Raw genomic sequence first — 17,347 nt, 5'->3', positions numbered from 1 at the left:
CCCGCAGGCAGGGGCGTCGGACTGGGGGTAAAACCACTACTGATTATAGGGGCCCAAGGGGAGAGAGGGCCCTTGAAAAGTTGAAAAAATCTTGTGCTATTCCCCTGCCCGCAGGGGAGGAGATATAGACAGGAAACTTCTTCAAAGGATGTAATCATCTGCGATCTATGTCTCCAAGTGGAATGAATGAAGATTTTGACTTGTCGTCATTTCTTTGAGAATTTTTTTTTTTTATGTAACTACACACTTTTGCTATGCCTTTATCATTGTCTGGCCATTTAATGTACTGTATGTTGTGTTGTGAACATTGGAGACACCAAGCGCTCCGACTGATGAATGGCCTGTGAGGCCCGATGCGTCAGAGCGCTCGTTGATCCTGTGCAGCGCTGTAGACAGGCTACGGGTGTCATCAATTGAGGCAACTTGCCTTCTTAAGAATAGGAAGTGGTAAGGGATTACACACACTGACGAAGGCCGCAATGCCGACATGTTTGTTACCCCTGCTGCTAAATGTGAAAATGAATCAGTAAAAATAAACTATTTTAGAGTGCGACCATTTTTTTTATTTTTCTATACATTAAAAACCAATAAAACATGACAACCATAAATATGGTGGCAACATCATTTTAATGGAGTACATTGTACTAGTAATAACAAAATTATAATCTCTTTGTCATGAAAAAATAATATATAAATTCCACAAAATTCAAATTTTGCATGACATTATGACTGACACATGCAGGACAACACATTAAAATTATGCATAACACGAATTATGTCTGAAAACCTCTTTTGCACTAGATGACAAAAAGCCATGTGCAACACTAGGTACTGCATGCATCACACTCGATTCAAAGTTCAGACATCCCATCCAAAATTGTTTGCTCATGGAACAAACTACTGTTAATACAAAAAATTCCACAAACAGTCTGCTCTCAGTGCAAATGGTGTCATTATACAACACTCCTATTACACACCAATATGCAGCACATTGAGTTGACAAGGATTTAACAAATATGCAAATAGGTATCCAAGGTAGGATTATTATGTGAAGACACAAATATATTTGAAAACAAACAACATCAACATTTACAGCAGGACATGGATATGTCCTGTCTCAATAATAAGTTCAAATATATCCGCAGGTGGCGATCATCTGGATCTGACCTTCTGAGGTGTGTAATGAGCATGTAATGGCACACTGAAATGAGTCAGTTGCAGCACCCCCTATGGATTTTTGCAGTGTCCTCTATGTACAATAGAAAGGTTCACAAATTGTGATGTGTGTCCATAAAAGTGTACCAGTGGACAAGTGGGCAAGAAATCACCGAACAAAAATCGGTGGAACAGGACTGTGTCCAAAACTGCATGACCAAGCTACGTTATTGCTAGCTGTGGTCAGAGTAAAACAGAAAGACTTCAATTAGAAAAACAGTTTCTGTAAAGTGCGTAAAATGCTGCCCCCCTTCAATTTAATCTTCATCATAAAGAGGTCGACGTAGAGGAGATGGCCCAACACTGTGGAGGCACAGATCAGCCCACCATGCAGGGCCCCTGCAATACCACAGCTGAACACGTCCTGACCTGAAACACACATAAATAGTTTAAAGCACCAATGCAAATACATAGAGATACCTGTACAGACAAAAGGGAGATTTTTCACACACTCACACACAGACAGATCCATTTTCATGAATACAGACAGACTCACAATGACATTCCCTTACCTGTGATGTAGAGGTTTTTGACGGGCGTGTCACAGCGGTTCTTGGCCATTAACACTGGGTCAAAGCGTTCTAGGGTGTGCTCGCCAGAGTACGGGGCCCCCCTGAATGCTCTCAGGTAGTGCTCATTGGAGAGTGGTGTGGCTATCTCCTGGTACACCACCTGAACGGGGTGACAGACAGAAACACAGAAATGGGAATGATAATTATTCTTTATGGTTGTGATGTTGACCTGGAAAAATACTCTTCATGAAAGGAGGATGAAAAGAAATACCCAATGTGAAGGATGGTGAATATACTGTATCTGTTCTATCTATTGTGTCCTCCAAGTGATCTATCATTAGAGCTCTTGTCTTGGTAAAAGTCATGTTAAAATTTCTTCCATAACTCGCAGAACAAAAATTAGTATTTTCAGTTTCCTACTTCATGGTTTGTAAAGACTGTGTACTTGCCATGCATCCCCTGCTCACCTTGTCTTTGATCATAGGGAAATGCTCGCAGGCCCAGTTAAAGAGGTGGTCAGCGAATCTGTTCTTGTACTCTGTGTAGTCGTCTCCTCTCTTCCTAACCGTTGAGTCCTTCCACTCCTCGAACCACTCGTAGTTCACCATGGTCAGAACGGTCATACAGGATTTGCCTACCAAGATAAGCAGGACAGTTAGCATCACAAGAATGTGGAAGCTTGTATTAGATGCAAATCAAATTTATTTCAGCAGTAGGTCCTTAATAATGGGTGAATATGATCTGGGCAATCTCACCTGGGTGTCTGATCTGTGAGGAGGTGTCTTTGGCAGATGGGAAGGTGATGAACACCATGGGAACATTGTCAGGGGCCTCATCTTTGCTCATAGCAAAGAATTTATCCATCCTGAGACAAAAAGTTCAATACAGGTCAATCCAGTTTCATTTTGTTCATTCTGGTTCAATTCAATTCCAGTTAATTTCTTTACATTCAATTTGTGTGACAAATTAAAGCTCAAGTCTGTCGATGAAATGAGCACATTTTGGTTCAATCTCTTCCATTCTTTAGTTTTTTTCTGGTGGCTTCACTGTTCACATAAGTGTCCACACTTTTCTAATCACTGGTCAAGGTACTCACGATTTGTCTATGTCGTTTTCCTTGAAGAGCCATAAAGTGGTTGGCGTGATGTCGAGCTCTTCAGCAGTGGCATCGAAACCACAGAAGAGGAGCACGCAAGCTTTGCCAGGTTTCATCATTTGGGCACGCGTCTGGATATCTGCAAAATAAATAATTAATTCCTGTTCACTTTGTTTCAAAAAAGAGATGTTTTTATTCAAGATTCACTTTGTTGTCCTACAGTGTGGGAAATGTGTCTTGGATTGCCACCCATTCTGCAGTTGTGTGTCTATACAGAAATCTTCTAAATACAAACATGTGTATAACATGTACAACTAGTGGTCCATCCGACCTAGTGGAAATCCAATTTTTTTGCCTTTCCTTGTCATGTTTTTGTGTTAGAGTCAGTAATTGGTGTGGTACAATGTCAATAAGGAATAAATAATACTGAATGATGGTTGTGTCTATGGTCTTCCCTAATTGTTTGCTGTGTAAGTTGACATGACTCACCATGTTTCATCTGAATCTGAGGAGGTAGCAAGTACTTGAAGGTGTTGAAGAGGCCACAGTTGGAGATTACGATGGGTGCTTTCACCTCCACTACCTCTTGGCCCTTCCTCACTGCCACACCTTGACATTCACATAAGATCATAAGAAAACATGTTAGATAAACAAATAATTGACTTTCAGTGAGTCATAAGAGAACAAGACACTAGAGAAAGCCCTGAGTGATCTATTTTAAAGTAGATCTTTCAATCCAGACCAGTACTCACCACAGGCAGCGCCATCTTTATCCAACAGGATTCGAGTGACCGGAGCTCTCACCAGCACTTCACCGCCATACTTGCGGATGGTGTTGCTGATGTGGTAGGGGATCTCACTGGCGCCCCCTCTAGGATAGTAGGCTCCACGCTTGTAGTGGTGGATGAGGAGGGCATTCATGAAGAGGCTACAGTCTCTAGGGCGATCACCTATGGGTGAAAGAGAGAAGGAGGGAGAGATGAGATCAAAGGTTATTAGCCTTACAAAGCCAAATGTGACAATAACTATACGAAGATGATCTGCTCCTGCTGAAAATAGTAGGGTAGGAGATAACCTGGAGGAACTCACCAATGAAGAGGTAGTTGAACATGAGCTGGAGGTCCTTGTTATTGGTCAGCTGGTCAGCCCAGGTGGTGACGCCGGTGGTGGCCAGACGGAAGACAGAGGAGCAGCGGTCAGCGATGCCGGACTTGAGAAAAAAGAGGGCCAGCCAGCGAGGGATGAGCTTCAGGAGGCCCAGGTAGAAGGTCTTCCTGGCTGAGACCTACAACATCAATAACAACAAGTATAATAAGTAAAAACTTACATTGCCTTCAATATGTATGCACTATACACTTTTTAAGTGCATTACAATCCAACTGCTCCTTCCTGACTGCAGTGTCCTCCATATCATACCTTCATGACTCTGAAGAACTCCTCAACAGCCTTGGTGTCGTCTGGGAACTGCTTCTTCATGTTGGCCTCCATCTCGGTCTTCCCAGTATAGAAGCTATACTCACGGTGCTCCTCTCCCTGACCAATGTGGATATTGTCAAAGTGCTGGGGCAGGGTCACAAATTCCAGCTGACCCTCTGTGATTTGGTCAAAGGCGATTCGCATCAGGCTGTTCTCATGCAGCTGACCGACGTAGTGAAGGCCTACACACACACACACACACACACACATAAACACACACTTTAGTATGTCGTAAGAGCACAGAGAAAGAAGTGTGGAAAGCGTGTACCCAAAGACAGCCAGAGGGTGCAGCAGGTGACCTGATTGACTGACTAACCCACACTAGTGGAGGTGTGCCTATAAAGGGGATTCCCTGCACTCTATCACAGGACTACCACCATCTCCTTTCAACTGGTGAGTGACCTTCTTCCTCTGATCATACACTGTTCCTATTTAATGAGTTGTTGAAATTAATTAATTATTCATTAAACTCATGACCATATCTGACTAGTGAGGAAGCTTAAGGCGTTCTACATACTCGACGCACCCGACCGGTAGCGCGACACCGTGACGTCAAAATGACGTAGATCTTGCTGGCGCGCCAGGATTTTAGCCAGGTAGCGCAAGGTTTTTTTTTTCAGACGAGCGCGACAAAGCGGAAACAGGAAGATGGACTAGTTCGAGGCAGAGAATGTCTAATAAAGGGAGAACTGCCACTCTCTGAAAACTTCCGGTTTCTGAACTGGTTGCAGTTCCTCCTGTGGTTCCACATGAGGGCGCTCGTCCACGAGTGCAGAATGCATGGAGGTCTATGGAGCTGTACCCCTCAAAATCCACTTTTCTCGGGTTATACTTTTTTTCCCAAGTAATTTGAATATTGTATTCGAAAGGGGAGGCAAAGAAAATACACTTGGTTGAGTATTATATTTTTTAAAGTCACTTAATTGTTCTAAAAAGCCTTTCAAACGTGTCAATGACATCATTCATTAGCACAATGCTAGCGTGTTATGGGCAACAACGACCCAACCTGTAAGAAATCAAAAGGACATAAGTATTCGTTCATTTAACTTTTGACTTATAACCCATGTTGAAGTTATACAACCTACAATCAAATCTGAGATTTGTCAAGACAATCAGGTGAAAGAGACAAATTTAGCCGTCTAGCTCCATTGACTCCCATTCATTCTGCACTCATGCCGATCGCCCCCAGTGGAACTCTGGTGGAACTGCAACCAAAATTCGGTACAATGTGACTTAATACGGAGTGGCCAGGCTCTCCGTAGATGGGCTCTGTTCGAGGGCAAGCGAGAGTTGCAGTCTTTCGTTACAGTCGTGAATTTGTAATAGTTTGCTGGATAAGTTAATAAAGTTACCAGCGAGAGTTGCAACACATGGAATTAAGAGGAAAGAATAGAAACGATTTATTTTCAAACAAAGGATATCTATTAAGGCCTGAACAAAATCTCTTTCCACTTCAGGAAATTACACAAACTCAGCCAGCTGCTAGCTAGCTATCCAGCTAACTAAACTGTTTAAATTATTAAAATTTCCCTCGGGATGACTAAAGTATCTATCTATCTATCTATCTACAGTGTATCTATCTATCTACAGTGTATCTATCTATCTATCTATCTATCTATCTACCTATGCGCACACCTTGGAAACTAGATGATAATGATGGTGGTAGTTGTGAATAGTAGCAACCAAAGTCTGAAGTACCATCACAGAGGCTAGCTAATAGCAGAGCCCGTTTACATTCTCTGCTACTAGTGTTTCTTAATGCAGCTTCTTCTGCTGTGTAACGTAGTTAGCGTTAATCTTTTCACAACAGTGACACCTCTGTTCAGGAGAATATTGCAACTAGTGTCGTGACCACGACGCGCGAGTATAAATGGTTACGGCGTTTCTGTGACGTCACATTTTCGCGCTACAGGTCGGGTGCGTTGAGTATGTGGCGCACTTAAGTGGCCACACACTACATGGTCGTACACGTGGATTGGACTATTGATTCTACAGCTGCAACCCCACTGGATGTTTAGGTGTTTAGCTATCCATAATGTGTTCATTTAGTGCATGTACAATTTAGATTAGCAACCCATTAGTAGTAGGCCTACTCACCAACATCAAATTCAAAGCCTTTCTCCGTGAAGGTGTGGCAGCATCCACCAGCATTGTCATGTTGCTCTAGAACCAGCACCCTCTTCCCCTTTTTGGCCATACAAGCAGCCGTAGTCAGGCCTCCGAGACCGCTGCCGATGATGATGGCATCCAGGTTCTCAGGGATTCTCTCCCTACTGAAACCTACACGGAGGGAGACACATATGTAATTGCAGTTGGCCTTGCAGATCTCTGACATTATGATGATAAATAGTATGACTTCACAACCAGTTTAAGTCTCGCTATTTTTACAGCTGTGTTTTCTGACATCAGAAAGCAATACAAGAAGGGAATTAATTGTCAGGAAGACCAAAACCTTGTCACAGCTACTTCACAATCTCTCTCTAACATAACACATATGATATAAACACATTTCCAGTATTCAGTCACACAAAGTAACAAATTCATACAATCCCACACAATCATGCACTAGCACAAACTACAAACATACATATTCAGTAAACACGTATGGTTTTCAAATGGTAATTTAAACATGGCACATAAATAGGACATTTTTGGGGATTTGACCTCTCACCTTTCTTCAGCACCTTGTTCCTCTTCTTCTGGTCCACTTCTAGTGGTTCTGTGGGCCGCAGTGACTCCAGAGAGAACGGGCTGGGCTTCAGAAACAGATACCAGTAGGTTCCCCCAGTACAGGCCAAGGAACCAGACACCAGAAACAGCAGCAGCTTCATGATGAGGGTCAAGCTTCTGATCCAGAGACCCACATAGCAGACCAGTGACACACAGCAGAAGCCTCCAAGAGCTGAAAAAGAGATGAAGAACAGTTCAGAAAAAGAGGAACTACTGTCAGATTTCATTTGACTTGCTGCAGTAAGCAAATAGAGAGGTTGAAGAAACAGCAGTGATGAGAATAAAAAATATTTCACTAAGAGACAGAATGTTAACGAGGATGTTTTTATCATGCTTTTCGCCAACTAGAGATTTGTGCTGTCGTATTCATTTATACAGCACCAATAACAGTGTCTAAAGCAGCTGAGGAATTGCAGTAAAAAGATTACACTGCAAAAAATGAAATCTAACCAAGTGTTATTAATCTTATAAGATCAAAAAATCTATTTTGTATTGTTTTTAGTATGAAAAGACTTACCTAGTGCTCTCTCGAAAGATCATTTTGACCTAATTTAAGAAGACTTTGACTTATTTTAAGGAATCTTATCAAGACAAATTTACTTAACGCACTGGCAGACAAATTTGCTTGTTTTTAGGACAAATTTGCTTAACGCATTGGCAGAAAAATTTGCTTGTTTTCAGGATGAGATGTCTTAAAATAAGTCAAACTTTTCTTAAATTAAGTCAAATGATTTCACGAGAAAGCGCTAGGTAAGTCTCTTTATACTGAAAACAAAACAAACTAGTTATTTTTATCTTGATATAAGACTAATAATCTTGGTTAGATGTTATTAGATAAGCAGTTTTTTGCAGACTAGATATTGCCAACACTCCCTTAAACAAATTCTCTGGAAACAAAACACAATTGGTCAATTATGCTTATGTCATGTTTTCCAACATAATAGCAGGTTGTTACTGCAGTAAAAATACAACCTTATAGTAAGTGACGGTAGGCTATCCTTAATGGTGAAGAAATCTACTTAGTATGAAATACAGTAGAAAATGATTTTTAGCCTTGTAAAGCTTTCTTTTCATCAAATAGCCACTTTGCCTGGTAGGCCACACTTAATCCTACCTGTATGAACGGATTTGTGGGATTCCAGTAATCAGGTTATTTACATAATCTTTCGGACCGACCACATATGACTGTAAATTACAGTAAGAATTACATAATAGTAGGCCTACGTCAGCTAATATGGCTGTGGCGACCTATTACATTATATCCTCCGCCTTATGGCTATTGGTGCTAGTCTGAGCCAGAAGGAAGATGAAAAGGGTGAAAATGTTTCTCTCTCTTTGTCTTTGTGTGTGCTTGCCTCTTGTGATTGCAGTTTACAGTCACAAATACTTATCCAATATGGGGCAAGCTTTATACGATTATAAACAGAGGAGCTCCTTTGAAGTACTTTTGTACACATCCAATACATGGATTTCTATGGCAACCAAGAGGCAGAAAGCACCATAAAACAGCATAGAGAAATGCAAAAGAGCAAAAGAATAAAATTAGTTTTTGTGCTGAAAACTGCACCAATTCGAAATCACGATGGTTGGAGAATGTTAAATATGTTCAATATCCCTAACGGAATGCATGTCTTCGCCAAAAATGACAAAATACAATGTTATATTAATCATTCAAATGAACGTCAAACTTTGAAATATAGTCTGAAATGAGATGTTATTATCATTGAGACAACAGGGGTATACAAAAAAATCCGATTGTAGCTTACAGCAGCCGACTATTTAGGTTAAGTTTATAACGTTGTGGACGGCCAACAAGCGTCTTCTGCCTCATGGCTGCGCGCGCATCTAGTTTTGTTGGTAAACGGGAAACCCGTGTATGCATACCTGTCAACATTTAGCTTTCCAAAAACGGGAGATTTTTTTCGGGGCGGGGGGGGTGTCAGTGTTTATACCGGATCTGTGTTTGCATATTTAATACGTTTCATACACGTGTTTCAACACTGCATTTCGGTCGTTGCTTTTACCTTACCATTACCTTACGCATGCCAGTTATGTATCCACCAGCTGCCTGCCTGCAGCCTACTTCCAAAACTCCAAAGCTGCTTGCTGTCAGATTTGGTTCCGAGGGCACAAGTTCAGTGTATCAACAACACTCAATAAGAGTTTATGTGATGTGTTAATCAATTAAATGCCCAACAATTTCACAACAGCTAGTTCTGGAGTAGGCCATCCAACTAGCCCGCTTGCTTACGACGAGACTCAGGCTGCGCAGTCGGCACCCGCTTCCTTATTTGGGTTTTGGGTTGCCAAGTTTTAGCCTATGACAAAACGGTTGAAATTGAAACTAAGTGATCGTGTATGTATAGAGGGTATTTCATACACAATATGGCAACCTGAATGGATCAATGATTTTAAAATGAAGTTTGATGGCGTTTTGATGGGAGTTTTTCGGGAGAAATATCAAAAGGAGGGGGGTGGAGGAGGGTGCTGGGAGATGATCTTGAAATACGGGAGAAACCCGGGAAAAACGGGACTGTTGACAGGTATGAATCCAATGACAGTGCTGATGGTGTCAATATTAAATGACACATACATGTATTTCCTTTGAAAATAAACTACTTTTAAAACCTTTGTTGACAAGAAAAATGTTTTAGCAGTGCTTTGAAAAGAGTTTAATGCACAATCTGAAAGTGTTTAAGTTTAAGTTAATGCTTATACGGTTCTTGGAAATTGAAAATGAACTATGCACAAAACAACAGTGCTTTATTCTGTGATTTACTAAAAGACAGTAAGGCCCGTACGGTTTGTACGCTATACTAACGACTATGTGCATTAACTTGAATCTCGTCTTTTTTTCAGGAAGGCCTGTGAAAAGCTAGTCACTGCTAGTCAACCCTTCTCGAGATAAAGACTTTTTCTTTTTCTCTCTCATTCCCTCTCTGTCATGACACATAATGTGCAGTTGCAGATATAAACGTATGGGTCACTCACCTTTCAGCAGCAGCCTGTTCCTCTTCTCCTGGTCCGGTTCTAGTGACTCTTTGGGCCGTAGTGACTCCAGAGAGAACAGGCTCGGCTTCCCAAACAGGTACCAGTAGGTTCCCCCGGCACAGGCCAAGGACCACGCCACAAACATCAGCAGCCACATGATGAGAGTCAAGCCTCTGGTCCAGAGATCCACACAACACAGAAGACCAGTGACAAGCAGTGAAAGCTTCTAAGAGCTGAGAGAGAGAGAGAGAACGAGGGAGATGCTGCAATTTTCAGCGAAGAGGGTTTACTGTTGAATAGCAGTGAGGAAAAGTACTGCTAGCTTCATTAGTATTGCTTCTCTGCCTTCCTGTCTGAGAGAGACTGACAGTGGCTGCCTTTTATACCAACCTCATCCACTCTGGGTCGTGTGGGAGCGGCTTGTGCACTCACATTATTTGATACAGCACCAGAACCAACAAACAATGACCAGTGTAGAACATTGATCAGGTCAGATTAGCTAAATAATCTGGGGGGGTCAGACATTAGTCCTCTTAGTCATGAGCCAGTCTTGGCCCCATAGAACGCCATGTGGCAGACCTCTGGTTCACAGTGTGATGATGTTGTTTGGTCATATTGCATGATACCCAACAGGCTTGCAGTTCCAGAAGGTCAGGTGACAAAACAGTTATATAATGACAAAGTAGGCTATGTTCCACCTGCCCTCCGAAGGAACAAAAGACCTGCAAGAGCTCTACTGCAAAACATTATGAATTCTTTTTTGAAAACATTAGTTTAATTAGTGCAATTGTGGTGTTTTGATTGAGTAAAGATAAATCAAATAACCATAACCCGATTCAAGTTCCAGTGAATTTTTTGGAAAACAAATAAAAATTTAAAATAAATATATATGTGTATTAAATTTGTTTTCCAAGTATTTTCACTGGAACATGTATATATATATATATATATATATATATATATATATATATATATATATGAAAATGTATTAAAATGGTAGCGTTTCGGAATAGAGCTCTCACTTGTTAAACGCGGTTGTTCTTATTTGCCTTAGCCTTTCCTTGTCCCAATATCTTATGTTCTAGTTGGAAACTGTGTGAAAAGGGTGCACTGCAAAAACTGCTTATCTAACAAAATCTAACCAAGTGTTATTAATCTTATATCAAGATAAAAAAAAAAACTAGTTGGTATTGTTTTCAGTATAAAGAAACTTACCTAGCGCTTTCTTGTGAAATCATTTGACTTAATTAAAAAAAATTTGACTTATTGACTGACTGAGAACGCACTGACCGATACTCTACAGTAAATGAGGCTGAGTGGCTTACATCTGGTGATATCCATAGTATTTGACATCTTACAATGTTTTAGCTTCAAACACAGCTTCAAAAAACAAACACTAGCCTGTCCCTGTCCATCTAGTATCTCCCTGTCCATCTAGTTCATTTTCACTGAGACTAGTAAAACAATTAGTCTGGTGCCCTTTGGCCAATCAGCGATAAGAGGGGATGATGTTTTGAAAACGAAAGTGGTAAACGGTTCTAGCTAAACAAACATATACAAAAAAATAATTACAGTCAGAAGAATGTGTACATTTATGTACAAAGGTAGGCCTAAATACATTGTTTTCTGACTGCCGATGCTGAATATTATCAGTTTATAAAGGTTAGGCAAACTAGGAAGTAACATTAGGAATCCCATGTGATTGTTTGGGCAAAGTTAAAGCAAAGTCTACACCTGTTACGGTGCTACAGTTGGAAACTTTCCCCAATCGTGCAGACTCTTTAAGTAGTGTGTCTGGTTAAACCAGGTTAAACAAAGACAATCTTTCTCATGAAAATCCATAACCTGCAGGCTTTAGGTCACATGTCCTAGTGACCCAAAGACCCACAAACTCTATGCCTCAGAGGATCAACTTCAGCTCAAGACAATTTGGCCATAATCTAGGTCCACCCTGTTCTGCCAAAATTCAGTCCCGGATTTTCACAAATCAAATGTGGCAACCCTATTGACCATGGTCTTTTTGGCACTGGAGTAGTAACCTAGTCCGCCTAGCTCCACTCATCCATCTGGGACCAATCCATTGGAGTGTTGCTTCAGAAGGCTGGGCCTAATCAAAAAATGCTTGCATATGATTGAATAAGCCACTTGTCCGTCATCTATTGACGTGCTACTTCAACCACTCACATCGAAGCCAACCCGTGACGCTGATAACAGTCTCACAGTCGCTTCTACGCTATGTCACATCTATGAAACTCCCGCCCTGCGTCCTGATTTGCTGTACCATAAAATCGGGTGCAGAAATCACTCTCAATGGAAGAGGTCCCAGATGAATTGGAGTGAAGCTAGGCGGAGCTAAGCGGAACGAAATTCATCTGGCGAGAGTCAGGTTAATGGAGTAGCCCATTGACTCAGATGTGACGTGATCAGGTAAGAGGTTTGGAACAAAAACGGCATTGCTGCTTTGCAATTGTTGGACTTTTATTTTGACAAATTGTTGTCGTTCTGTCTTCCACATTCATGAAAGGTTTGGTATGAATGTTGAGTCATGTCTCATGAAACAGTCATGAATGCTTATGTGCAGTTTATGTGCAGTGTATGAATGTGTTATGAACTCACCCGTCAAGTAAAGTGTTACCGAGTTTATTCACCAATTGCAACTTTTAACATTAAAAATCACACTGTATTATCCACATTCACAATATGTACACTCATCAACACTAGGAATCATTTAATACCACTGGTTTTGTTATTCATAGTTACCCACCTCTTATTTTACCACTACGCCTCTGGTCGTTATGTAGCTGCATATGGTCAGTTTCATCTCCTAACCCTAAAACCTTGTGGTTTTGTATGGGCCTGTAGACTACAAAAATAATCCCATAAACATCACACTGTGAACCAGTATTTGCCAGCAGGCGGCTGGCAGGCCAAAACTGGCCTCAGACTAAGAGGACTAATATCTGGCCCCCATAATTATTTAGCTAATCTGATCTCTGGCCTACACTGGCCTTTGGAATTCTATAAATCAGCTTATAAATTCAACGTTTGTTGGTTCTGGTGCTGTTTAAATTAGTGTGACGGCACAAGCTTCTCCCACAACACCTAGTGTTTGTGAGGTTGATATAAAAGGCCTTCGCTGTCAGTGTCTCAGAAAGTAAATCATTTCATTCTCGCCACTGACCTGCTATGTCTACAACCTAATCGTTTTGCTTTTTGTGGTGGCTCAGATAACTCGGATAAATCCTCCTTTCTGCTGCATCTGTGCCTCAGCTCTCGGAAGCTTTTGTTCACCTGTCTGCTGTTTAAGTTTCTGGACCAGAGGCTTGACTCTCATCATGTGGCTGCTGATGTTTGTGGCGTGGTCCTTGGCCTGTGCCGGGGGAACCTACTGGTACCTGTTTGGGAAGCCGAGCCTGTTCTCTCTGGAGTTGCTAAGGCTCAATGATCCACTAGAACTAGACCAGGAGAAGAGGACCAAGCTGCTGAAGAAAGGTGGGTGACCCATATAAAACTCTACATTTGTGCCATTTTTAGGACTTAATGCCTTGACTGGTGGCAATGTGTGATTGTCTGTGTGTATGTGTTTCTTTAAGTATTGGAATGGCAAATCTCTCTGTGTGTTAATCTCTAAGAGGAAATGTGTGGGCAAGAAAAACTTTAATTTCTATATCCCCAGAAGGGTAGGGTACAGCTGGTCTTTCCACAGAAGATAAAATGACAATGGAAGCCAATAAGGACCTTAGTATTGTGCTAATGTGCTTGGTTCTTTAAATGATTGTAAGACTTGCACTGAACTGCATTTCGTTGTTGCACCAGCTTCAGGTTGTAGTTAATTATTGCAGCTGTTGTAAGTCTTACAAGAAGGAAAAGAACTCAGCACATTAGTGGACTAGCAGCATGAACCGTTACATAAGGTAAAGGACATGCTGTAATAGAGAGCAATAGGCAAATGAGTCTTTGTACTGTTATGTAGTTTTACACTGATTATAGTCATACTGTATGTGCTCCACCGGATAATTTACTAATCTGATTACTGGTGGCCACACTGTAATTCTTCCACACAAATCCCTCACGTTATATATTTAGATACACGATCATATTTGAAAGTTTTGAAGACAACTGGTCTTTGTTGATTGATGCTATGTGCATTGTCCTGAAGTGCCAACTCCAAACATGGTTGAATGCAACAGCCACTGACAATTTAATGTGTCTTACAACACAATTTCACATCTGAAAACAATGTACAAGTGTACAATGTACAATGTTGTGTGTTGTGCTATTATGTTGGAAAACATGACATAAGCATAATTGACATAATTGAATTGATTGTGTTTCCAGAGAATTTGTTTAAGGGAGTGTTGGCAATATCTAATCTTTTTACTGCAATTACTCAGCTGCTTTAGACACTGTTATTGGTGCTGTATAAATGAATACGACAGCACAAATCTCTAGTTGGCGAAAAGAATGATAAAAACATCCTCGTTAACATTGTGTCTCTTAGTGAAATATTTTTTATTGTTATCAGCTATTTTTATCCAGCTCATGTTCAACTACCTCTTCATTGGTGAGTATCTCCAGGTTATCTCCTACTCTACTATGGTCAGCAGAAGCAGCAGATCATCTTCGTATAGTTATTTTCACATTTGGCTCTTCAAGGCTAATAACCTTTGATCTCATCTCTCCCTCCTTCTCTCCTTCACCCATAGGTGATCGCCCTAGAGACTGTAGCCTCTTCATGAATGCCCTCCTCATCCACCACTACAAGCGTGGAGCCTACTATCCTAGAGGGGGCGCCAGTGAGATCCCCTACCACATCAGCAACACCATCCGCAAGTATGGCGGTGAAGTGCTGGTGAGAGCTCCGGTCACTCGAATCCTGTTGGATAAAGATGGCGCTGCCTGTGGTGAGTACTGGTCTGGATTGAAAGATCTACTTTAAAATAGATCACTCAGGGCTTTCTCTAGTGTCTTGTTCTCTTATGACTCACTGAAAGTCAATTATTTGTTTATCTAACATGTTTTCTTATGATCTTATGTGAATGTCAAGGTGTGGCAGTGAGGAAGGGCCAAGAGGTAGTGGAGGTGAAAGCACCCATCGTAATCTCCAACTGTGGCCTCTTCAACACCTTCAAGTACTTGCTGCCTCCTCAGATTCAGATGAAACATGGTGAGTCATGTCAACTTACACAACAAACAACTAGGGAAGACCATAGACACAACCATCATTGAGTATTATTTATTCCTTATTGACATTGTACCACACCAATTACTGACTCTAACACAAAAACATGACAAGGAAAGGCAAAAAAATTGGATTTCCAGTAGGTCGGATGGACCACTAGTTGTACATGTTATACACATGTTTGTATTTAGAAGATTTCTGTATAGACACACAACTGCAGAATGGGTGGCAGTCCAATACACATTTCCCACACTGTAGGAAAACAAAGTGATTCTTGAATAAAAACATCTCTTTTTTGAAACAAAGTGAACAGGAATTATTTATTTCTTCTGCAGATATCCAGACGCGTGCCCAAATGATGAAACCTGGCAAAGCTTGCGTGCTCCTCTACTGTGGTTTCGATGCCACTGCTGAAGAGCTCGACATCACGCCAACCACTTTATGGCTCTTCAAGGAAAACGACATAGACAAATCGTGAGTACCTTGACCAGTGATTAGAAAAGTGTGGACACTTATGTCAAAAGTGAAGCCACCAGAAAAAAAATAAAGAATGGAAGAGATTGAACCAAAATGTGCTCATTTCATCGACAGACTTGAGCTTTAATTTGTCACACAAATTGAATGTAAAGAAATTAACTGGAATTGAATTGAACCAGAATGAACAAAATGAAACTGGATTGACCTGTATTGAACTTTGTCTCAGGATGGATAAATTCTTTGCTATGAGCAAAGATGAGGCCCCTGACATGGTGTTCATCACCTTCCCATCTGCCAAAGACACCTCCTCATAGATCAGACACCCAGGTGAGATTGCCCAGGTCATATTCAACCATTATTAAGGACCTACTGCTGAAATAAATTTGATTTGCATCTAATACAAGCTTCCACATTCTTGTGATGCTAACTGTCCTGCTTATCTTGGTAGGTAAATCCTGCATGACTGTCCTGACCATGGTGAACTACGAGTGGTTCGAGGAGTGGAAGGACTCAACGGTTAGGAAGAGAGGAGACGACTACACAGAGTACAAGAACAGATTCGCTGACCACCTCTTTAACTGGGCCTGCGAGCATTTCCCTAAGATCAAAGACAAGGTGAGCAGGGGATGCATGGCAAGTACACAGTCTTTACAAACCATGAAGTAGGAAACTGAAAATACTAATTTTGGTTCTGCGAGTTATGGAAGGAATTTTAACATGACGTTTACCAAGACAAGAGCTCTAATGATAGATCACTTGGAGGACACAATAGAACAGATCCAGTAAATTCACCATCCTTCACATTGGGCATTTCTTTTCATCCTACTTTCATGAGGAGTTTTTTTCCAGGTCAACATCACAACCATAGAGAATAATTATCATTCACATTTCTGTGTTTCTGTCTGTCACCCCGTTCAGGTGGTGTACCAGGAGATAGCCACACCACTCTCCAATGAGCACTACCTGAGAGCATTCAGGGGGGCCCCGTACTCTGGCGAGCACACCCTAGAACGCTTTGACCCAGTGTTAATGGCCAAGAACTGCTGTGACACGCCCGTCAAAAACCTCTATATTACAGGTAAGGGAGTGTCATTGTGAGCCTGTCTGTATTCATGAAAATGGATCTGTCTGTGTGTGAGTGTGTGAAAAATCTCCCTTTTGTCTGTATCTCTATGTATTTGCATTGGTGCTTTAAACTATTTATGTGTGTTTCAGGTCAGGACGTGTTCAGCTGTGGTATTGCAGGGGCCCTGCATGGCGGGCTGATCTGTGCCTCCACAGTGTTGGGCCACCTCCTCTACGTCGACCTCTTCATGATGAAGATTAAACTGAAGGGGGGCAGCATTTTACGCACTTTACAGAAACTGTTTTTCTAATTGAAGTCTTTCTGTTTTACTCTGACCACAGCTAGCAATAACGTAGCTTGGTCATGCAGTTTTGGACACAGTCCTGTTCCACCGATTTTTGTTCGGTGATTTCTTGCCCACTTGTCCACTGGTACACTTTTATGGACACACATCACAATTTGTGAACCTTTGTACATAGAGGACACTGCAAAAATCCATAGGAGGTGCTGCAACTGACTCATTTCAGTGAGCCATTACATGCTTATTACACACCTCAGGTGGTCAGATCCAGATGATCGCCACCTGCGGATATATTTGAACT

At 41.3% G+C, this 17,347-nt stretch overlaps 1 protein-coding gene and 1 pseudogene across 1 annotated transcript; one reads left to right on the top strand and one right to left on the bottom strand.

Moving 5' to 3' along the window:
* Positions 1-720: 720 nt before the first annotated feature.
* On the bottom strand, positions 721-10,356 carry LOC121700188 (inactive all-trans-retinol 13,14-reductase-like). Its single transcript, XM_042082993.1, has 12 exons — positions 10,021-10,356; positions 6,971-7,201; positions 6,397-6,579; positions 4,240-4,481; positions 3,913-4,108; positions 3,576-3,773; positions 3,313-3,432; positions 2,824-2,962; positions 2,483-2,592; positions 2,195-2,361; positions 1,728-1,887; positions 721-1,584 (listed from the first exon to the last, which is right to left on the bottom strand). The coding sequence occupies exons 1-12, from the start codon at positions 10,175-10,177 to the stop codon at positions 1,424-1,426; spliced, it is 2,064 nt and encodes a 687-aa protein (XP_041938927.1). The 5' UTR covers positions 10,178-10,356; the 3' UTR covers positions 721-1,423.
* Positions 10,357-13,355: 2,999 nt separating this feature from the next.
* On the top strand, positions 13,356-17,347 carry LOC121700760 (annotated as a pseudogene).

Source organism: Alosa sapidissima, chromosome 24 (genome assembly GCF_018492685.1).
Source record: "Alosa sapidissima isolate fAloSap1 chromosome 24, fAloSap1.pri, whole genome shotgun sequence".
Classification (NCBI taxonomy): Eukaryota; Metazoa; Chordata; class Actinopteri; order Clupeiformes; family Clupeidae; genus Alosa; species Alosa sapidissima.
This window is presented reverse-complemented; position numbering and strand designations above follow the sequence as displayed.